The sequence below is a fragment of the Hemicordylus capensis genome, chromosome 15, assembly GCF_027244095.1.
Source record: "Hemicordylus capensis ecotype Gifberg chromosome 15, rHemCap1.1.pri, whole genome shotgun sequence".
NCBI classification, from domain to species: domain Eukaryota; kingdom Metazoa; phylum Chordata; class Lepidosauria; order Squamata; family Cordylidae; genus Hemicordylus; species Hemicordylus capensis.
The window spans coordinates 19,750,381-19,772,221 of NC_069671.1; the positions used below are offsets into that span (position 1 = coordinate 19,750,381).

A 21,841-nucleotide genomic window follows, 5' to 3' on the forward strand; every position below is an offset into this window, starting at 1 on the left:
TATACCCTGCCTTTGAATTGTGAATCCAAGAGAGAGGAGAGCTGGTCTTGTGGTAGCAAGCGTGACTTGTCCCCTTAGCTAAGCAGGGCCCACCCTGGTTGCATAGAATGGGAGACTACATGTGTGAGCATTGCAAGATAGTCCCCTTAGGGGATGGGGCCTAAGTGAAAGAGCATCTGAGGTCCCCGGTTCCCTCCCTGGCAGCATCTCCAAGATAAGGCTGAGAGAGAGACTCCTGCCTGCGACCTTGGAGAAGCTGCTGCCAGTCTGTGAAGACAATCCTGAGCTAGATAGACCAAGGGTCTGACTCAGTAGATGGCAGCTTCCTATGTTCCTAACTTGGGTTGTCTTTCTGACAGTTACAGTTCACTAAAAATAAAACTCCACGGGTTTTAAGAGCACAAAGAATCTCCAAGCAGAACGACCATTAGAAGCAGGGCCAGCCAGCCGATCTAGGTGGTCGCCCAGGTCACCGCCTTGCATGGGGTGGGGGTGGGGATTGCACCCCTGAAGTGCAACCAGTGGGCTCAGGAGGTAATACGCAGTGCTGCAGCCCCCGCCGCGCCTCTGCACCCCAAGAGACACAGACAGCCGCCTTCTTGGCTCCTTGACCCTCCGCCCGGCAAGCCACAACGCTCCCTCCCTGAAGACGAACTGCCTGCTTTAGCCTCCCTTTCCAGGAAGAGTCGGGATGGCCGCCTCAGGCGGGATTTCCAAATGAGCAGCAGCCTCTTTCCAGCTCGGAAGTGCTCTTCGCACAGTGGGTAGCCTCCTCCTGCCCTGGGAACTCTCTCCCACTGGACCCACCTCCCACCTCGCTGCCAAGGAGTGAGTCCGCGCTTCTCGGCTGGAGGGGCACCAAAGGGCCAGCCCTGGTTAACGGGGGGCGGCGACACGCAACCACCACCACCACGGGCAGCGGCAGCAGCAGCAAAGTCGAGCGATGCGCAGAATCTGCACGCGGTCTTCACCGTCTTCTTCGTGCTGCCCTTGGCGGCGGCGGCGGCGGCACCGAGCCAGAGTCGAGCCCAGAAGGCATCCTTCCTTTCCTTGCACAGAGACTACCTCTCCCGGCATGCCAGCCGGGCACAACGCAGGGCTGGGAAAAGACACCCCCGCCCGGGTCATAAAACCCTCCGCGTAGCGGGCAAGCTCGCTTCTCTACTTCCAAACCAGCGTGTCCCAACCTGAAACTGGGGCGGGGGGGGGGGGCGCGCGCAAAGGAGGGGTGCAGAAAGGGAGAGCACCCGCAGCCCTCCCCGGGCTTGTCCGCTGCACGGAGAGGAGGGCCGCCCCGCTCCCAAGAAGCGGTGCTCGCGCCACGCCCTCCTCCCCTCTGAGCATGTGCAGAAGGCATCCCTCCCCCGCCCCAGCGGGTAGGAGGCTGCAGCTGTCCCGCGGGAGAGGGGCCGCTGCCCGCTCGGCCTGAGGCGGCTCTGCCCGGAGACCAGCGCCGCTCCAAGCCCCCAGCACCCGCCAGCAGCATCATTCCCTCCCTCGCCGCGGGCCGCATCCCCCCGGCGCCCCCTTGCACGCCCCCAGAGGCGGCCTGATGCTGCTGCGGCGCGGCGCTTGCCGGCCGCCGCTCGCCGCGATGCTCCTGCTGCTGCTGCCGGGAGCCGGAGCCGGGCAGGAGGAGGAGGAGGGGACGCCGCCGAGCCCCCCGCGGCCCTACGCCGTCCTCCGGAGCCAGAACCTGGGTAAGGCGAACGCGCCCCTCCGCCTGGCTCCCCGCCCCGCCGGCTCCTGCTGCAAGGTGTGGGGAGGCCGCCTCTCGGACGCCTGGGTCCCCTTGGGGCCGCCCAGAGTCCGGGAGGGAGGGAGGGGGCTGCTTCCTCTGCGGAATGCGGATTCCCCTGCTGGGGAGGGGGCGCGCCGGGTGGCTCCCCTTGGCGGCGGCGGCGCCTTTACTCCCGGGCCGCCCGGCTGGGGGCGGGGGGTGTCCCCAGAGCGTCAGGCTGCGGGCGCGGGAGGCGCCGGGGGGGGGAGCTGCCACTGGGCCCGCAGCTGCCGGGGGGAGGAGGGGCGCTGGCCGCGGGGCAGCAGAGGCTCCCCTCTCTGGGGCCGCGGGCCGTTCCGCACCGAGGCGGCCTCCTGCTTCCAGTCCGGCGTCCCTCCCTAATCGGGGGTGCCCGCGTTGGCTGCCCCCGCCCGCGCAGGAGGGCCGCTCGCTGCTCCTCCCGTCCCAGGGGGCAGGGGCGGCCTGGCTCCGAGTGGCCTTTCTCCAGCCACCCCAGGCCACTGCTGCTGTGAAACCGTCTCCCCACGGAGCCCCTCCTCCGGGGACTGGGAAGGGGCGGATTTGCGGGGCTCTGATGACGCCTTGCATGTCTCACTTCAGGCAGGGGCGTAGCAAGGTTGGAGGGGCCCAGAGACGAGGTTTTGAAATGGGGCCCCCCCACTTAAGGTCCAGGGCCTCCGCACCCCCCAGGCCCCCAAGGATTTAAGTCTGATATTCCAAAATAAGTCTGCTGCCTGGGAATACGTTTCACTGAATACACACATGCACACGTCACAATATATAGTGATATACATTGAGTACTATATATTCGTGCTACTTTTAATGCCTAGAACACACTAGAAAGATGAATGATTAAAATGGGCCCCTCGCTGCAGATTAGCAAAGGAGACTTTCAGCCATGCAGGGTGAGCCTATGTTCGTTTTCTCAGAATTCTGAACAAATTCAGTCAAGTTTGATTCCAGGAGGTTTTTCACACGAGGCTTTTAAAGCCCTTTAACACACCTCTCCTCCTCTGGAATGATGGAGGTGCTGCATTCACAGGTGGGCCAGATTTACCCTAAAGTCCCTGCAAGTTATTGGAGAGCAGTTCACACACAGGAAAAATAAAATAGAATAAAAGCACCACACCTGCTTCAGTTCTCCCTCAGACCTTCTGGGTTGCAAAACAACTTGAACATAAGTGCATTTATAAACGAATGAATGGATGAATAAAATAAATATAATACTGTTTCTTCCAGAAGTTTTTGCAATTTTCTGCCATGAAACAAGCCACTTATAGGACTTTTTAGATAGTTTTTGTTTTTAAAGCCAGCACATTTTCCAAGCTGTTTAAAGATAAATATTCAGAGACTTCTCAGTCCCTCCCCCCCATATCCAAGCCCTATGGCAAGCAGATCCCTATATATCGGGGGGGGGGGTGGGAAAGGTAACCACAAAAAGGAGTTCACACTCTACCTGGCAGCAGGGGGCCTTCTGCGGCAGAGACCGGGGTGGCCACTCTGGCTGCCTCCTCCTTCCTGGCTGGCTGGCTGGGGCCCTACTCGAGTTCAGGCTTCACAGAGGCCTAGACGGAGGCCTCCCTGGAAGCCCCGCCCACCCACCCGCCAATCAGCTGAGAGGCGGGAGGAAAGCAGCTCTTGGCAGCTGGGCCAGGAGGACAAGCCGGAGTGAGGAGGGCGAAGAGGGCAAGTGGCTGAGGGGCCTTGGGGCTGGGCAGGGGGCAATGGGGAGCCATGTGAGGTGCCTCTGGGGGGCCCCTCCAGGCAGTGGGGCCCCCAGACAACTGTCTCCCCTTGCCCCATCCTTGTTACGCGCCTGACTTCAAGCCAGTCTGTTAAAGGGCAGGTGATTGATCCACTGAACAGCCTTCGCCACCTAAGCCTCCAGATGTTCCCCCGGAAATTAAGTCCTGCTGATTTCCACCAGGCTTGCTCTGCAATAAATGTCTTCAGATCAAAGCCTTAATCAGTGGGCAGACCCAGCCACAGAGATGGACGGGAAGGAGCACCCACACAGCGCACTTTTCCTTTGGTGGAGACAAAATCTTGTGATCAGCTTTCCCATATAAGGGAGGATGCATACTACTATGTTCTTGGTCTGCAAGGAAGATGGAGCCTGGGAGTTCCATGCATATGGAACAGCTTGGGGGTTGGGGGAATGGTGCATGGATGGTATTCTTAAGAGTTTACTTTGGATCATGGGAAGTCATAAAGGGGCCAGCCGTTATGGGAACTGGCCACTTCACCTAAAGCAGCATTTGAAGCAAATGCTGAGGGGTTTTTCTCAGGCAAAAGACTGAGCAATTTGGGAGGTAACTGACGTCGATATCCCGGATCTTTCAGGGGGCAATTCTCTACATTTTATTTATTTATTTATTCGATTTCTATACTGCCCTCCAAAAATGGCTCAGGGTGGTTTACACAGGGAAATAATAAATAAATAAGATGGATCCCTGTCCCTGAAGGGCTCACAATCTTTTAAAAAAAACACAACATAAAATAGACACCAGCAACAGTCACTGGAGGTCCTGTGCTGGGGGTGGAGAGGGCCAGTTACTCTCCCACTGCTAAATAAAGAGAATCACCGTGTTAAAAAGGTGCCTCTTTTCCAAGTTAGCAGGGGTTGTAGATTGTTGATTGATAGCAGGATTTGTAGATTGTTGCTGCATTTCACCTAAAGCTAAAAACAAGGTGTGTTGGGAGGTTTGTCTTTGGATACGAAACTTGCAGAATTTCAAGACTATTTCAAGTTTAGCGAAAATCAGACTGTGGGTGTCACACATCCAAATTGTTGCAGGAACCAGAGGGTTTCGCAGGGTTTCTTGGCCTCCCAGCTACCTGTGTTGTGTGCTTGTCCTTGATAAGGTGGTATTTCGTATCATGTTGCTGCTCTGGAACAGCCTGATCGCAAGCTCCCAACTGGCTGCCCTCCTCCATTCCTCGCCTGTTCATGCTCTTCCTTCCTTTGCAGTTCTGATGGGGAGCGTCTTCAGCATTCTGCTGATCGCCATGGTCCTGATGGCGGTGTGCATCTACAAGCCCATTCGCCGGCGGTAGTCCGTGAGACATGTTTCCAGGATGGCTGGATTCTGCTCTTGCCCGGTGGCTGGCATGACGTCTCGAGCCAAGCTCCCCGGTGGCAGTACCAACCCTTGCCATGTGTCCTGGCAATCCCAGGCTCCATCTTTCTTGCAGGTCAAGCTTCTGAACTTCCACAGCTGATCACAAGACTGAGGTAGTCTTTGCTTCCATTTCCACTGTTAAAAGTTGCTTTCTCCTGATCTGACCCCTCTGCCGGGCATCAGGGATGTGTTGGCAGAGGCATGATCTTCTGAAATCTGACCAGCACTTCTAGCATTGAGCACCTAAAGACGGCCACCAGGTTGCCAGACTTCCAAGAATGCTAAGAATTTGGTTCCTCCGGAATGAGAGAGAAGCTTTGATAGCAACTGTGATGGACGTTTCTGCCTGTTTTTTGTGTGTTTGGACTAGAGGCATTTTGTTTTAGGATTGTTGGCTGTGATGTTCTAAGTGAGGAAAAGAATAGCTGTGTGGTATTGAGCCTGTTCCCCTTCCACTACTGTTTGAATTTTCCAGTGTTGGAGATTTTTCCAATTTTCCTTGGGCGGCTTGACAAATGGCACCTCCCAAATGTTCCTTAAGCACAGCAATGGTGCATTCTGAGAAACTGGGTTCACTCTCCATTTTGCCTTCAGCTATAGGCTGCTCACAACATGGAACACTCATAGTTTGTGTAAGAAATTAGATACTTCGGAATTCTCCTTTCACATGTGGGGAATGGATAATACCTCTTCCTGTTTCTCGCATTTACACGGTGTGGTTGCTTCTCTGTCCGAACCTCCTGCGCTCCTTCCTCTTCTTCCCCGCAAAATCCTTCATTTGTCAGCAGACTCCAACTCCCATCTTCTCCAGCCAGCCAGTGTTACTGCGGCTGGGAATGATGGGAGTTGTAGTCAACCACATCTGGGGGAGCCTAGCACAGGACCCCCGGCTCTCGAGTAGATCTTTAGGGCTGGGTCTTCACCAGATGCACTTAAGTATAATCGGTCAGTTTCCCTGCACTAGCTGAACCCACTCCTGTAGCACGGCACTTAACATCAGTGCTGTTTTCGCAAGATCAGCTGAATTCAGCCTGGACTACGACAGGGGAGGCTGGCTACAGCCTCCCTCCCTTCAGCAGAGCGTAACAGCACTTGTTTTAGGAAAGGTGTGTAGCATCACAGCCAGAGGACTTTGTTTTCTTTCCTTGCACCATGGGATTGGTATGGCGCAAGAAACCTCTAAGCAGCTTCTGTGCCGAATTCAAGGTACTGTTCTGAATGTAACCTTGGAACCCTGGTTCTCTGCTATAGGCACTGTACTGAGCCCAGGGCTAGTTTGCCTGGTCCCTTTTCGCCAGAGATGGGGCGCCTTGTGGGAGTCTCTTCTGCTTGACAGATCAACTGCTGTAAGGATTCCAGGTATAAACCTGGAGACCGTTGGTACCTGGGACGATGCAACGTGTAAACTGGCACTGAAAAATGGCACTTGTGGTTTTGTTCCTGTTCTTTCATTGCTTTGCACTCTTCAAAGCGGCTTTTCCTGGTGTACATTTAATAGGTTTTGGAATTTAACAAGGGTTAACTTTGTCACTGTGCTAACTTATTTTTATTTAGTTGGTTTCACTCCAATGTCACTTTTGCAAGGATTCCGCTCCAGTCTCTCTGAGGTCTTAACCTACGAGGATGAGGTGGCGGTTGTGGGCGTTTGCATTCTCTTGGAGCAGGTGGCGATGTGGCCCTGTAATAAAATGAGCTTCACGGAGTAGATCTGCGGCTGTTCTGATTCACTTATTTGGGCTTTGCATTGTATAACTCCTGAACCTTTCATCTTTCTATGGTGGGCCTTGCAGTTCCCATTCTGAAGCAGGGAGAGGCATGAAGCTGAGGAAGAGCTGGACTCTGTGATTCAGGCCAAACGCCTTTCTCTGCAGAGCCTTTTCTCTGGTCAGAGCTGTCCGTGTTCCCTGCTCAAAAATTTAATTCTGCAGGCAGTGCCGGCTGCATAATTTCTACAGGATGTGCACTAATTCTGTCTCATTGCAACTAGCCAAGGGGCTCGACAGGGCCCTGCAGGCCCATGCCTAACCATACCACTCTGCTTGTGGACATGAGGTCTAGAAGCTTGATAAAATAAAATACCAAAGTTGAGCGTCTGTAGCACTGCCACCGTTCTGCGTTCCCACTGTGTATGTAGCAGGAGGCCCAGCTTAGGAACCGACTCCTATTGCAAATGGAAACGGGTGTTTAAGAGCAGGGGAGCGATACTTTAAAATGCGCTGCAGTTCCGATTCCCCCACTTTCTCAAAACACACAAAGGATGTTTGCTATGTTCAATTAAAAAAGAAAAAATTAAAAGACAGCCCGATCAAAAGGGACAGGAAAAGGTGCTTCATTTCTCGGAAAACGCGCTCTTGACCCCAACAAGCCCCTCATCACTTCCAAAGGAGAGAAACCCCACTCCCTTGCGAAGCATCACACTGTCAGCACAGATTAGCATGCGTCTGTTCTGACCCTTCTCCGACACTCTTGGTTGGTGGCTGGCCTTAAGCCGTGGGGCTTACGGCTGTGGACTTTTATTTGTGATAAGCAGCGAGTGGAGGGAGGAGGGTACCTCTCTCGCGCTTTTGTGGTGGGAGCAGAGTGGCCAGGATCAAACGCCCAGCATGAGACAAGGAAAAAGGAGCCAAGGCAGAGAGGGCAGCAGCAAGGCAGCTCTGCGGCTTATGGTGCTCAGAAGATAGGCTTTCTTCCCGGCAGGGAAAAGTCGTCGTCTGGAGAGCAAGATAAGGTAATAAGCAATCAGGAGCACACAAGAGCCTCTGTCCTGCAGAATCCCTTTTTGTTTGCTCCATGATGTGGCGGCAGCGCAGTGGGAGATCCTCTGCTTTGCATACAGAAGGTCCCAGGCTCACTCCTCCCTGGCAGCCTCTCCAGGTACGGGTGGGCAAGATCCCTGCCTGGATCCTGGGAGAGCTGCTGCCAGTCAGTGTGGAGCAGAGCTGGGCTGCCTCAAACGCTGGCTGCCCTGCCAAAATTAGCAGTGGGGGAAAGAGGTCCACACCCCCATGCGCTGAGCAGGACCGGGGATCTGGAGAGCTTGCGCAGAGAGAGGGAAGAGGTCTTTCTCGGGCATCGGAGACAGAGGAGAGCAGTGAGGTTTGCTGTGCTGATACGAGAAAAGCAGAAGGAAAATGGAACGACTGCAAGGAACAAGTCAAGCCGTCTGAGCAGCGACAGTGCTCTTCAAAAGGAGCATTGCTCTTTATTTCGGAGTGAAATCTAAGCTTAAGTTACACATTCCCCGGAAGTGCCTGGAGAGCGCCACTCAACGCCCAGAGCCCTGACCCTGCCCTTCCCTGGGCAGCCGGCGGCAGAGGAGGAAAAGTTAGAACCAGGCGGCAGCGGCAGGCTGCTTTGCTGAGTGATTGGCATGTCTCTTGCACACGGATGGTGAGCAGAGGCTGCTCCTGTGCCCGGCCCGAGCAGCAAGAGGGAGGGCTCCCGCCACGAGCGATGCGGAGGAGGAGGAACTGCTCCTGCTGAGAGAGCTGAGAGCGCCCACTCCTGAAGTGCTGGCCTCCCTCAGTCGGAGGGTGCCTCAAAGAAAGTTAAAAGGGACACGGGCAAGCAGCAGCCGTGGCTGGAAGCCTGCCCACTGCTGCCTTCACAGGCCCTGCCTGTGTGTCCCTGGCCATCCGCACCCCCGCCGGACAGGTTTCCTGAAACAACGGGCGAGGGGGAAGGAAAGGGAGGAGGAAGAACCGGGTAGATTTGCTGACTGTCTTGGGGGGAGGTGCTGGCACTCCTGCTCTAATCCATTGCCCACAGGAGGGATGACAAAGAGATTATATTTTTACACACACACAAACATATATATTCCTGTATTGCTCAAGATGCTAGTCCTCATGGGCAGTTGTACAAATCTTAAAACAGACACAGAGACGCTCTGCAGTCTAGGAAGGCAACATGGATTTCCCTTTTGGTTGACAGAAACCCACTTTCAGCAGGCCCTTGGTTCCCTTTCCTGTGGGCATTCAGAGTGGTTCCCCACAAATGTTTAAAAAAACAAAAACAAAACAAAAACAAAAAAAAAGCAGCAGCAACCTTCCAAAGCACCCCGTTCAGGTCAGAGACTTTCCCTGTTGGAGTGTGAGAAGGGGCTGGCCAGCAACTGCTACAGAGAGGCAAACCACTGGGATTAGGGTTAAGGGGTGGAAGGAAAAGGGGGTCCTAGGCAGACGGCTCTCCCTCTCCCTCCACAGTTAGGGTTGGTTTGTTTTTCGAAAAGGGCCTGCTGGCTGAGATGGGTCCTGGGTAGGCCACGAGGCAAGTCACGCCCAGCTCGAGTGGCTCCCCTCCCTGCAATTCCCGCGGCAGGCAAGGATGCCGGCCGGCCTCTCGGAGAGGCATCTGGGCCGGCCAGGTGGAGGCAGTTCGCGGAGGAAGTTTCCCTTCCAGCCCAGAGGTGGCAGCATGCAAGAGGAGGAGGGCAGATCTGGATGGCACCACGTTCACGGGCTGATGGAAGCCGCGGGCAGCAGCTGCTGAGGCGAGGCAGGCCCAGGCGAGCAGGTCCCTCTCCTCCTCCTTTCACGGGCTGGGCTGGGGTGTCATGGCAGCGGCGGCGGCAGCGGCAGCAACCCTCTACTTCTCCAGGAGGGAGCGCTGCAGAGCCTCCTCCAGCTCCGCCGCCTCCGCCGCCGCCGCCTGCCGCTGCTGCTCCAGCTCCTTCTGGTCCTGGACGGAGAGCGCCAGGGCCAGCTGCAAGTCCCGGTCGAGGCTGGCGCTCTCTCTCGGGGGAGCCGCCGCGGGGCTCGAGCTGGCCCGGAAGCTCTCCTGCAAGGCCCTGGGGCGGGAGGGAGAGAAACACCTTCCAGCAGCGGCCAGGCACCCCCCAGCCTGGCTTGGGGGGAAGGCACCCTCCGGTTCCCAGGGCAGTGTTCCCTGCAAGAGGGGGCCGCCTTCACAAGGGGCCGTGCAGAGTATTCAGAGCTGGCTGAAGCTTCATGCAGCCCCCCAACAGCAATGAGGGGGAGCTGCTCTGGGGGCTGCGGGGGCCACCACTGGCTCCCAGGCTTCACACGAGGGCAGAAGCAGCAATGGGGTCGGGTGGGGAGGGGACCCAGGCGAGGCTTGTCGCGTTAGGCTTGGGGTGGAGAAAAGTGGACAGGGGTCCGTTCCTCTCCTAACTCCCAGAACTCAGGGTCAGGCCATGGCACGGCTGGCAGGAGATTCGCCCGAGGCAGAATTCGCGGATGGAGGAGGCGTGCCCATGGCCGCTGGCCGAGACGGCTGTCAACGGGGAGGAGACGAGCCCCGAAGGACAGAAGGCCCAGCGGCCCACGCGGCAGGCCTTTGCTGCCCGGCCCTGCTCAGCGGGCGGCTCGTGGTTCTGGCGAGAAACGACGTTACCTTTGATACTGGAGGTCGAGGTCCTGCGAATAAGAAGCTGCCCCGTTGGAATCTGTGCCCAAGGCCTCCTAGGAAAGACACAGAAGCCCAGATCCAGCACACACACACACAGGGCTCGAGGGGCCAGGCGTTTCCGTTTTAAAAAGACACCACCTGGCACCGGACAGGCCAGCGCAACTGGCACCGGGCGTTTGCCCAGCGGGCTGCAAAGAGCGCCAGAAGGATCTCTCCCAACTGGGGGGAACGGACAGCAAGGCAGCACATGAGGTTCAGGGCAAGTAAGGCAGCCCAATGAAATCTGGGGGCTGCGGCCACAGCTCAGTGGAAGAGCGTCTCCTTTGCATGCAGAAGGTCCCCGGTTCCCTCCCTGGCTGCAGCATCTCCAAGATCGGGCTGGGAGAGACTCCTGCTTGCAGCCTTGGAGAAGCCGCTGCCAGTCTGGGTAGACAGTCCTGAGCTAGGTGGACCAAGGGTCTGACTCGGTAGAAGGTAGGTAGATAGATAGATAGACAGATGGATGGATGGGACAAACGTTCTAATTTCAGAGGTGCCACTACTACTGACATTGTACGCAGAGAAGGGCTGAACTGGGGGTGATCCACCTGGACAAGAACTGGGGTCTGTGGTGGCCCAGAAGCGCGGTGCCAGTGCCAATTCCTGTGCCATGGGGGGGGGGCGGGGGGTGGACTCACTCTGCTGCAGCGGGATTCCATCAGGCTCTGCTGGATGGCGAACTGCAGGATCTCGTTGTCTTCGTCCTGCACCCGGATGTTCCTGCCGTCGTCTTGAGCGTGGTAGGATTTGGGGACCTCAAAGACGGACTGGTCAACAACAAAGGCAGAGGCTGAAGCAGCCAAGGGGGCATATCGGAGAGAAAGACAAACCCGGCGTTAATGCCCCGAGGCGTGCAGAGACCCCCCCTGGTGTACAGCCAACGGGGGGGGGGCTTCGGACTTAGGAGGGGGCTCTGGCTCAGGAGACACTGCTTGGCATGCCGATGGCCCCAGGTTCACTCCCAGGGCTGGGCTGGAAAAGGCTGCTCCCTGAAGCCCTGGAGCCCCTGTCCGGAGAAGGCCAGGCCGCTTCCGCCGGCTACCCCGCCGGCCTCGTTACAGAGGGGGCTGAGCCCTGTGGTCAAGCACCGGCTGGGTCCGACTCAGTCTGGCAGGGTCATAAGTGCCAGGGAGGGCCTGCAGAAGAGGCAGGCCCAGGACACGGAGGCCCACCCCACCAGCGTTACTGGCAGAGTCTCCAGGGGGGCTCCCGTCTGAGGACCAAATGCAAACCCCCTGGCCGCTTCCACCAACCGGCCCCGGGAGAGGGGTGCTGCTAATCCTCACCCGACGGCTGCCGCTGCTGGCTCCCTCGGAGCGCCTGGGGCGCCGCCTCTTCTGCAGTGCTGCAGGCGTTCACGTTTCCAAAGGTGATCTGAGCGTTCACGATATGGAATAAGGGGATCTCTGCAGGGTGAGAGGGACAGGGAAGGCCCCAGAGGACCCTCCTCAGCACCGCCGCTTCATCCAGGAGTGGCTAAGCATCATCACAAAGAGGGAGGGTGTGGGGAGAGGAAGCCGGCGGAGCACAAGCGGGTCAGTACCGATTTTGACGGGGAATCCGGGTGGGAAGTCCAAGGTGATGAAGTCCTTGAGGCGAGCAAAATGGGCGCTGGTCCTGGCCATCAGGTCGATGATGGGGGAGACCTGCTCCACGAGGGAGAGGGGGAACTCCTCGGACATCCACAAGTTTGCTTTAAACCTGCAAGGAGGCTGGTTTCAGAGTTGGGGCCAGGGCTCCGTGGCTTGCTGGAAGCGAGAGGCGAGCACGGAAGAGGGTAGTGGGCAGAGGCTCCTGCGCTGCACCCCAGCACCGAAAGAACCCCCCTCATCACTCCAGCCACACCCTGGGAGACCGGCTGTGGTCGGTCCCCTGGCCTGGGGACACTCTCCCAGCAGAGCGCAGGTGGACTGCGCAGCCTCAAGCAGGGCCAGCAGGCTCTAAGCCGTGTCTCCCAAGGGAGCAGGACTGGCTCCAGGGGAAGAGGGGCATGCGTGGGGGGCAGAGAAGCGCCCCGGGAGCCCCCAAGGAGAAGGGCTTTACTTCCGCGTCTGGACGGCCACTTCTTTGGGCCTCCCCACGTCCCGGTCTTTCAGGTCAAACGCGGGGTTGAAGTATTCCTCCGGAGTGATGGCCGTGGGGTTGTTGGCCGTGGCATATTCCGTCGTGAGGTCCTGTGGGAGAGAGGAGAGAAAGGGCCGGGCAGCCAACGATGCCGCGTGCTGGGACCGCAGGTGGGGAGACGGGGCCCAGGAGAGGCTCTCTGGACTCCTCCGCATTTGGCCCAGCTCTTCCCGCAGCCAACAAGCACGCCAGCCTGGGCCACGGGACTGCCCCCTCCAGCGCCCACCCAGATCCCCTCTCCACCTCCCTTCCAGCCGGGGTCAGTCCAAATGTGTGCTCTTTCCAAGAGAGGCGACTCACCTGCTGGGCTCCGTACTCGTGCTGTATGGTTCCCAGGAAGAACTCGAGCGGGTGCCGGTCCTCTGGGGAGGAGGAAGCGCAAGGGAAACGGAGTGAGCCCAGTTCCCTGGGTCAGAGCCAGATGGCCCGCCCCGGCCCCACAGCGCGACCGAAACAGGCTCCAAAGACCAGCCTTGTCCGTGGGTTCTGCACAAGGCAGCTGGGAGGACAATCAAGCCCCTCTGCATCTCGGGACCGGGGAGGACGCAGGGGGTGAGTCCCACCCCATTTCCCCAGGAGCAAGAGTCAGCGGAGGCCAGGCTCAGGTGCCCTCCCCCACCACCACCAAAGAGGCTGGGTAGATGGCGACAACTGGGGAGAGGAGGACCTTCCTTGCGGTGGCCCCCCAGGGCTGGAACGCTCTTCCCAAGCCTGCCCGCTCAGAAGGGTTGGAGGCCCTGGGCTAAGAGGGCTCTTCCTCTGCTCAGGCTCCCAGCGTCTAACTCGATGCTGATGAGCTTTATCTGCATTTGCCTCTCTCCTCCAAAGTTTGTTTCTTTGGGACTGTTTTGTGTTTCATCACTTCGTGGGCTGCCCTGTAAACCCCTTGTGTTGCAGAGGTGGGCGAGGCATTTAAAAAAAAAAAAAACCAACTGAAAAATGCCCAGTGGTGCAAAAAAGCCAACCATGTGGAAGTCCTGGAGGCTAGGAAGTGGCCTCTTTCCAGACGTGGCGACTAGCCATTCCGTTGCCTGGGGAGCCGTCCGCAAGACCGTGCTGCCGCCACAAGGCTCTGTGAGACCCTGGGCAGCGGCAAGTGTCCGAAAAGAGCCAGCTGCCCCCTGGCTCTCTGCCTGCCTCCCGAGCAGATGGCCAAGGGCAGCAGGGGTGGGAGAACTTCTCCTCCCGCTGGGCTTGGTGCACGGCAGGGCGGGGGGGGGGGCGGAGGGGGGCAGAGAAAGTGGCGTTTCTGTTGGCACCCCCTGCTGGAAGGGGCCGGCTTGCAGCCCCAAGGCCTCCCCGCCAGCCCAGCCAAGTTACCTCTGTATCTCCTCTTCTCCTCTTCCGTCAAGTGTTCGGTTCGGACCTTGGTCACCATGTTCACGTTGTTTGCCGTGTAGACCTTCATGGCAGTGGGAAGGAAGGAAGGAAGGAAGGAAGGAAGGAAGGAAGGAAGGAAGGAAGGGCTGCCATTAGAGACCAGCCAGCAGCATCGCCACCCAGCCTGGGCAGCCCTGGAGGGTGGCGCTGCCGGGGGAGGCTGGCAAGGAGCCCCCCAGCCCGGTCTTCGGTTCCACTCCCAGCTTCGGACAGCAGGCAGGCGTGGACGGGAGCCCCCCCCCCCCCCCCGCCAATGCCAGCCTGCCATCTGCTGGCAGGTCAAAGCAGCGCAGCAGATTTCTACCAGCGGGGCCCGTCCCCAGCCGCTCACGGGGGGGATTCTCTCCAGGGCTCCAGCCTGCCTCGGACAGCAGCCTTGTGGGGCTGTTTGCGGGGGGCGGGTTGGCTTTCTGGAGAGGAGGAGAAAGGACACCTCTCGCCCTTTCCTGCCGCCCCAAAATCTCCTCCTTTGGGACTGTGCTAAAAGGCTCCAGCCCAGCACAAGCTCCCAGCCCTGGGCTTGGGAAGGGCGTCTCCTCGCTCTCCTTCTGGCCAGGAGTGGGGCCCAGCAAGGCTGCAACGGGGCCAAGGAAAGGGACTCCGGCACCAGGGCCCGGCGGGCTCCTCACCTTTGCTTCGTAGTCATTCACCACTTCGCTCCTCTCCGTTCTCCAGACCAAGAAACCAGACATATTTCTGCAGGAGAAAGGAGGCCTTTGAACCAGCAAAAAATGCCCCCCTCTAAACCAGTCCCCCCCCCTCTCTCCCAGTTTACAAAGAAGGTCTCCGATCTACCCTCCGCCCAGAGCAGAACGTGAGAGAGAGAGAGAGAGAACCACCACCCAGGAGGGGGCTTTCAGAGCCAAGCGCTCCAGGGGCAGGAGTGGGGGGGCCCCTCTCTCCCGCCGCCCCGAGGCCCCCCTCCCCTGACCGGACCTCTCGAAGGCGATGTTCTTCGTATCCAAAGAGGTGCTGAGGATGGGGGAGGTGAGGCGCCTCTCCACCTCCTTGCTCTCGGGGCTCATGGCGTCCAGGGTCAGGCACTTGATCTGCCGGCTGATCTCAAAGTGCTCCGTGGCCACCACCTTCTCGTCGTGGTTCACTTCGATCAGCTCTGCCCAGTGCCCGGTTTCTGCAGGGCCAGGAGGGGAGGCTCTTGGCGGTGGGGCTAACAGGGAGGGGGCTTCTCCAGGCTCAGCTGGGCTCCAGACTGGGGGTCTCTGGGAGCAGAAGGCTGGGGGCGGCCCGGGGAGTTCCAGCCCAGCCACATCGGGGGACTTCAGCTTGAGGAGCCCTATGAGAGCATCCTCATCGTTGACACAGATCAGAGCACAGGGTTTTAATCTTTAAAACATGCTCTGGGGATTCGGCCATTCAGGTACGGGTGTTTTTTAACGGCCTGCTGGATCCAAACTGCATGCTGCTGCTGCTGCTGTTTTAATTGCTAACTTTAGATTATGCAGATTGATTTGGGATTTAGGCAGCAACAAGACAAGTCTGTCGCCCACCACTTTTGAGGGTCCCTTTTGGTAGGGCGCACTCCAAGGGGCACGAGCCCAGGGCTTCTCCACCCACCCCACCCCACCCGGGGTCCCCAGATGGGGCTGGACTACAACTCCCATCATCCCTGTCCACGGCCTGGCCATCACCTACCTTCCCCCCTGAAGATCAAGCTGCGCTTTCCACGTCCCCAGCTCATGTTTTTAAATTCCAGCAACGTGATATCCACTCGTAGCTTTGTGCCGCTCTTCCAGATGCGGCAGACGTCGCTGGGGCAAAGCCGGGAAAGCAGCGGGACTGTCAGGAGCCGGAGAAAGAGCGAGAGCTTTGGGGAAATGGCACGCCAGCGCATGAAGAGGGGCCGGGCCCAGGCGGGCTCCACCTGGCCAGCCTCTGGCTTCCAAGCAAAGGCCCTCACCGGAAGCCCACAAGCAGGGCTTGCAGGCAACAGCCCTCCGTGGGTGCCTGTCCCCAGCACCGCTTCTTCTGGGGTAGACTGCCTTTGGACATGGAGGCTCCCTTGAGCTGACATGGCCAATAGCTGCCTAGGGACCTCTCCCCTTTGCTTCTGTCTAATTCCCTTTGACAACTTTGCATGTCAGTGACCATCACCACAATACGCAGCGGTGAATGCCATACATTGATGCTGCGCTGTGTGGAGGAGGACCTTCCTCGGAGGTCACCTCCGTCTGCCCCCAGGCCCTCCGCAACATGCATCGGAGACGCTCCTGCCTTCGCCTCACTTGGCCTCTCCCATCGGTCCCCAAACACTTCAGCCTTCCTTGCAGGGAAGGTGCTCCGGCCAATCATTGTGGCCGAATACCCAGCACGGGGGAAAGAAACCCTCATTATCGACTGCGCAGCTGAACTCTGCACAGAGCAGGAATTCTGCAAATCTGTGTTGCACCAGGGATTCCCAGATGCTAGGAACATGGGAAGCTGCCATCTTCGGAGTCTGACCCTTGATCCATCTAACTCAGCATTGTCTACACCAGGGATTCTCACTGTTGGGTCCCCAGATGTTATTGGACTTCAGCTCCCAGAATCCCCAGCCACAGAGGCCAATGGTCGGGGATGATGGGAGCTGTAAGTCAGTATCTGCAGGAGGTCTAAAGTGGAGCAGCCCTGCACGAAGCCCTAACTGAGCAGGCGGTGCTCACACGCACTCACCCATCCAACTGCAAACCCCAGCAATCCCTGCTTAGCCATCAAACCACAGTGTTGGGCAACAACTCCCACCATCCCCTGAAACCCCTGCCAAAGGAGACCTTCTGGAAATTTCCAATTCAAGGGAGGATGTGGACGGAATTGGATGTTCCTGGAATGTTTTAATGGTTGCCAGAGACCTTCCCCTGCCCCTGCCATCCTTGGCAGATCTAGCTTTAAAAGGAAGGGAAGAAAGTTGGATTCAGACTTACCCCAGGTGGTGAATTCCCATTTCATTTCCACGTAAAAATCCGGAGTCTAGTGGAAAAAAGCAAAAGGTTTTCACTGGATGGTGCAAGGGAAGAGGTTAGTTATGTGGGCATAACACTTGGAAAGGAGGGTAGACATCCTGACAAACAGTAAGTGCTGTTTTGGAACCCCAAAAGTCAGGAGGAGCGTGAGGCCTTGCTTTCAGCCTACAGAGCCCAAGGGCCGGGCTAAGCACACACTCCCTTCGGATGCTTAACGAGGAGATGGAAAGCTTCCTCTATCAGCTCTGCATCTCCTCCCCATCATGATTTCCTTTTAGGTGCGGACCTGGGAAACTGTAGTTGAATCTAAATCTGGATAGCTGAAGCAAACCAGGATCAAGCCAGGGGTTATTTGGTTGTCTGAACTGGACCTATGTAGGGCACTACAGTCAAATGAAACGAATGCATCCTATAAACCACATATGCTAATTTGCAGGGCATGGTCTGTGGAACTCATTTCATTTCAATTTCACCGCAGGATGGTGAAATTGCAGAACAAGTGGATTTTGCAAATGCACAGATCAGTCAGTGGCCACTAGCCACAGCAGCCAACAGAAAGCTTCCTTGTTTGGAGGCAGAAGACTCTGGGGTACCCGATGCAGAGATCCTGCAAACAATTTCTAGTATGCTGGACTCTATTCCAGGATTTGACAAATCCCAGGCACCAGAGAGCCATGGCACCTAAAAATTTAATTTGGCGCCTAGACTAGGATATTCAGAGGCAGTTATTTAATACAATCTTTATTTGTCCCTCTAGCCCTGTTCTGTTCTATGTCACTTGTAAAGAGGATAAAGAGAATCCTATTTACTCCACAATTTCCATCACTAAGTCTGGTAATTTTGTCAAGTGTGCATTGTCTGGCTCCTAAATATTTGGGCTGGCACCTAGAACCAAGGAAGGTCAAGGTCTGCTTTATTCATTGCTCAGATTTATTTACAGTTCCACAGCAAAGCGCCTGAAGCAGTTCCCAGAAATAATAAAATCATAAACAACATGCCAATAAAACCACCATTTAAAAAAAAACAAACAAACCCACAATAAAACAAGGCAGAGATCAAAGTCTCTAGATTCAAACATGCAGCCAGGTGGAAGGAAGTGAAATCTCTCTGGAAAAGGCTTTTCTTGCCTCCGAAAGGCAAAGAAGCCAGCAGAGAAGCTGTTTTGGAAATGGAGGGCAGAGTTAAGCCGGGGCGTTTCAGTTTAGTGCCTTTTCAAGCGGAAGTATTGGGACTTGAATGGAGTCTACATTTCATAATGCAGGTTCTAGGAATGCATAAAACTACCCCAGATGGAGTCGGGCCTATTAGGCTCAGCTGGAGACACCCAGAAATATGCCAAAATGGGCAGGCAAGGCCCATCACCAACTGGGCAAAGCTATTTTGCGTAATTACACTTCGAGGAAAGTTCAAGAAATCAAATATATGTAAAGGGATTTTTAAAAAAAATTAATGCGCTTGCAAAAGAGAAGTAGAAGAACCAGTTGAAATGTGTGGGATTTCCACTCCAAACCTTATTCATTATATTGAACAATTACCATATACTGTATGGTATTTTGAATCTGAAAAAGATCTTCTGCTTCTCTTAAAGGTAAAGTGTGCCATCAAGTCAATTTCTGCTTCTCTTAGGCATGATGTAACTTTGGAATTATCAATCTGTTTATTGAGTGTTAAAACTCTGTTGAGAAAAATAAAAGTTAAAATGAAATGATGATTAAATTCAGAATTTCTCCTTTAAAAAATAGCACATTCTGGTGTAAACAGTAGCACATCTAGTAATTTCAGTGGCAGGATTGTGTATGCAAACTATGATGTCTGCAGGCCATTGCAAAGTATGACTTTATTCCACACAAACCAACCCAAATGTGCTATGGCGTTATTCAAATGCATTGTATTATCCAATGTGTCATTCAAAAGGTATAAAAGGTGGCCTTTTGAGAACAGTGCCGCTTGAAAGCAGCTGTTCACAAGGCACCTTGTTCAGGCCTCCTGGTTTACCTCCTTGATTTTCTGAAGCAACTCTGGCACGCCCCCAAGGGTGGCAGACGTTTGCTGGTAATTCCGGTGCTGCAGGATCATGTGGACCATCTCTGGATCTCCGGTGCTCACAGCCTCATGCAGGACTAGAAGGAAGAGAAGCCAGGAAAGGGGAGGCTGCAGGAAGATCTTGATGGGAGGAGGGACCTGCTGCAGCTGACCCCGTCTGCTTGCCCAGTCCAGCCCCTTTCGCCCTTCCTGGTCCACGGAGGGGCTGCCGCTTTGGGTGGCACTTTGGTCCCCAGCCAGCCCCAAACCCAGGTTCTGCAGTCTGCTTTGTCCCACTGGAGGGAAGAGTCGGGCCTCTGGACCGTCTCCTCCATTTCCAGGGGTCAGAAGACTCTGCTGTCCATCTGCCCACCCATCCCTGTAACAGAAGGCGGTCATGGTTTCCTTTTGAGTGGTCGAACTTACAGCCTGTTGCTTTTCAGTGAATCAACACAGACATGTGAAGCGAAGCCTTTGCTTCCAGCACAATCTTCACTCAGTGGCCTGGAAGCCCCCTTTTCCCGCAACAAAGGAGGCTGCCTTCTCCCGAGTCAGACCCTTGGTCCATCTAGCTCAGTATTGTCTTCACAGACTGGCAGTGGCTTCACCCAGGTGGCAGGCAGCAGTCTCTCCCAGCCCTCTCTTGGAGATGTTGCCAGGGATTGAACCTTCTGCATGCCAAGCAGAGGCTCTGTCCACTGAGCTACGGCCTTTCAGCAGACAGTGTCCACATGTACTCACCCATCCAGATGCAAACCAGAGCAGGCCCTGCTTAGCAAAGGGGACCTCCCAGGCTTGCTCCCACAAGGCCAGCTCGGCCATGCCATTCCCCTTTGCCCAAAGCACACAGCTGCTTCCGGTCCCAGTGTGTGGGGTTCCCCCAGCCCTCCCCCCACCCACCCCGCGGCTGCGCTCCTGCCCCTTACCCGTCCACCCCTGCGCGTTTTCTTTGGTGACGTCTGCCTTGTGGCTCAGCAGGACTCTGGCAGACTCGATGTACCCCAACGACACGGCCAGGTGCAGCGAGGTCCGGCCACGGGGGTCCGTCTGGTCCACATCCTGCTGAAAAGGCAGCAGTCAGGCCTCTTCGCAGGAGGCCCGAGTGCCAACACACGGGCGAGAAGACAGACACGCGCGAGGCTTCATGGAGCCCGACATGGGACATGGCGTCTGCGCTGCTGGCTTCCGTGCCGGTGGCGTGGGGCTTATTGGGCCACATGGGCAGGCAAGCTCAAAGCCGACAGCAACGCCAACGGAAGGGCAGGGCAGGGCAGAAGAAGTGGCCATCTCTCAAAGCACAGCTTGTTTGGGACCCCTCACGGCTGGGCGGTTCATTTCGACCCCAGCTTTCGCAATGAAAAGTTAACCGCCACTGGGTGGATTTTGCCAAAATGTCTTGTGCCGACTCAGACCGTTGGTCTCCCTCGCCCAGGACTGTCCACTCTGGCTGGCAGCCTCTCTCCCGGGCAGAGAGAGGCTCTTCCCATCCATTGCAACTTGAGAGCCCTTTTAATCGGAGACGCTGCCTGGGACTCTTGCCACGCAAAGCACGTGTGCTCCCCACGGAGGTTTGCCCCGTCTGCAGTGCAGGGAGAATCGTGGCCTTGCTCTTGGTGTGGCTTCCTGACCCAGTCTGGAGCCCTGCGGGGACACGGGAGCAAGCATTCCCATGGCCCCCGTGGGTAATTTCCCACTTGCTGCTTGTGTGCATGTGGGTGGGGCTGGAATGTACCAACAGGCCTCCCAAGCAAACCGGCTGGGAAACTTTGGCCCCAGCCTGCTTAACCTCTGCTCGTGCCGTGTGCTCCTGCAAGATCTCCTCCCACTGGGTACCCAGCTGGGCAAAGCTTCCCTCTTGCAACCTCCGTCCGAGGACACGGCAGGGTGGGTTGCTCTCCCCTCCCGCAGCTGCAGGATGAGACCCTGAAGGGAAGGCCTGCACCACTGTTCCCTCTCACAGGGATTCCCAGATGTTGTTGACTACAACTCCCAGAATCCCCAGCTGCAAGGGCTCTGGGCGTTGTAGTCAACAACATCCGGGACTCCCTGTTAGACGGAACACAGGCCGACACTCCCATATTCGGATATGACCATATGAAGCTTCCAGATGGCGTAGACAATACTGGGCTAGACAGAGCAGCAGTCCAATACTGCCTGCTCTGATTGGCAGCATCCAGGGCCGGGCAGAGAGAGGTCTTTTCCAGCCCTGTGACCAAAGATCCTTTGATCTGGAAGCACTGAAGCTTCTGCTACTGAACTAACATCATCATCATCATCATCATAGATCTCTGCCGGTAAGTTTCCGGGCAAAATACAAGGTGCTGGTTATACCCTATAAAGCCCTAAACAGCTTGGGGCCCCCTGGGTATTGAAGAGGACGCCTTCTTTGCTTTGAACCACACTGCCCATTGAGATCATCTGGAGGGGTCCGTCTGCAGTTGCCACTGGGGCTACTCAGGGACCGGCCTCCTCTATTGCTGCCCCGAGGCTTTGGAACCCACTTCCTGCTGAAATAAGAGCCTCCCCGTCTCTTACAACTTCTAAAAAGGCAGTCAAGATGCATTTGTTCCACCCAGGCGGTTAATTAGATACTGTTTTAATTGTGTTTTAATAGGTTTAGCTTTTTAATTTTAATTGCTGAAAGGTTTCAACCTTTTATTGGCTGTTTTTATTGTTTTGTAAACCGCCCAGAGAACTTGCGTTTTGGGCGGTATAGAACTGTATTAAATAAACAACTATCTGGCATTCCAGCTTCTGTCCTCCTGTACCCGGAATGGCCGCGACCCTAGGCAGCGACTAGAGGATGCTATGCCAAGATGCCCGAGATGCGCACAGTGGGTGACGACCTTTACAAAGCCAACTTTGTAAACTGTCTGGTGACGTTATGGAGACAGATGGCCAGTGGAGACGCGTCCCTGCTTCGGTGACACACACACACACACAGAGGAACACAGAGAGGACAATGAGCGCTCGGGACAGACCACTACAAAGTGCAGGCCACGCCACGGCAGGAGGAGAGCCACCAGCATGCAGAGGGGAACGCGCGCCCGCCTTACCTAGGCGTCTGCCACTAATAGCTTTTGCCATCT

The 21,841-nt window shown here is 56.4% G+C and overlaps 3 protein-coding genes across 11 annotated transcripts in view; 1 reads left to right on the plus strand and 2 right to left on the minus strand.

Annotated features, from left to right (window-relative positions):
• Positions 1 to 3,318, minus strand: part of SGSM1 (small G protein signaling modulator 1) — a 62,557-nt gene extending 59,239 nt beyond the window's left edge. The window contains exon 1 of the mRNA XM_053279921.1: positions 3,198 to 3,318. The gene's annotated coding sequence lies outside the window, so the exon portion shown is untranslated. The remainder of the gene's footprint in view (positions 1 to 3,197) is intronic.
• ANKRD13A (ankyrin repeat domain 13A) overlaps positions 1 to 21,841 on the minus strand; it is a 32,785-nt gene that overhangs the window by 7,762 nt on the left and 3,182 nt on the right. For 2 of the 9 annotated variants that reach the window (XM_053279929.1, XM_053279932.1), the window contains exons 3-15: positions 19,679 to 19,814; positions 18,726 to 18,850; positions 16,692 to 16,737; positions 15,427 to 15,570; positions 14,710 to 14,905; positions 14,403 to 14,469; positions 13,714 to 13,795; positions 12,694 to 12,755; positions 12,313 to 12,443; positions 11,813 to 11,970; positions 11,556 to 11,675; positions 10,908 to 11,059; positions 10,216 to 10,283 (exon numbers count right to left, since the gene is read on the minus strand). In XM_053279929.1, the coding sequence (XP_053135904.1) occupies positions 10,216 to 10,283; positions 10,908 to 11,059; positions 11,556 to 11,675; positions 11,813 to 11,970; positions 12,313 to 12,443; positions 12,694 to 12,755; positions 13,714 to 13,795; positions 14,403 to 14,469; positions 14,710 to 14,905; positions 15,427 to 15,570; positions 16,692 to 16,737; positions 18,726 to 18,850; positions 19,679 to 19,814 (1,487 nt within the window). Of the gene's footprint in view, positions 1 to 8,025; positions 9,650 to 10,215; positions 10,284 to 10,907; positions 11,060 to 11,555; positions 11,676 to 11,812; positions 11,971 to 12,312; positions 12,444 to 12,693; positions 12,756 to 13,713; positions 13,796 to 14,402; positions 14,470 to 14,709; positions 14,906 to 15,426; positions 15,571 to 16,691; positions 16,738 to 18,725; positions 18,851 to 19,678; positions 19,815 to 21,808; positions 21,840 to 21,841 lie in introns of those variants that run through there. The other 7 variants (XM_053279933.1, XM_053279934.1, XM_053279937.1 and 4 more) reach the window with 7 other exon arrangements.
• Positions 1,209 to 6,570, plus strand: C15H12orf76 (chromosome 15 C12orf76 homolog). The gene is made up of 2 exons (XM_053279941.1): positions 1,209 to 1,700; positions 4,713 to 6,570. Exons 1-2 carry the CDS (start codon positions 1,553 to 1,555, stop codon positions 4,796 to 4,798), a joined length of 234 nt encoding a protein of 77 aa, XP_053135916.1. The 5' UTR covers positions 1,209 to 1,552; the 3' UTR covers positions 4,799 to 6,570.

What these genes read in the sequence shown, in the direction of transcription:
- C15H12orf76 (XM_053279941.1), top strand. Translation starts at nt 1,553, where the DNA reads ATGCTGCTGCGGCGCGGCGCTTGCCGGCCGCCGCTCGCCGCGATGCTC. An exon ending in CCTCCGGAGCCAGAACCTGG is followed by an intron (nt 1,701 to 4,712) that starts GTAAGGCGAACG and finishes CTTCCTTTGCAG; the next exon opens with TTCTGATGGGGAGCGTCTTC.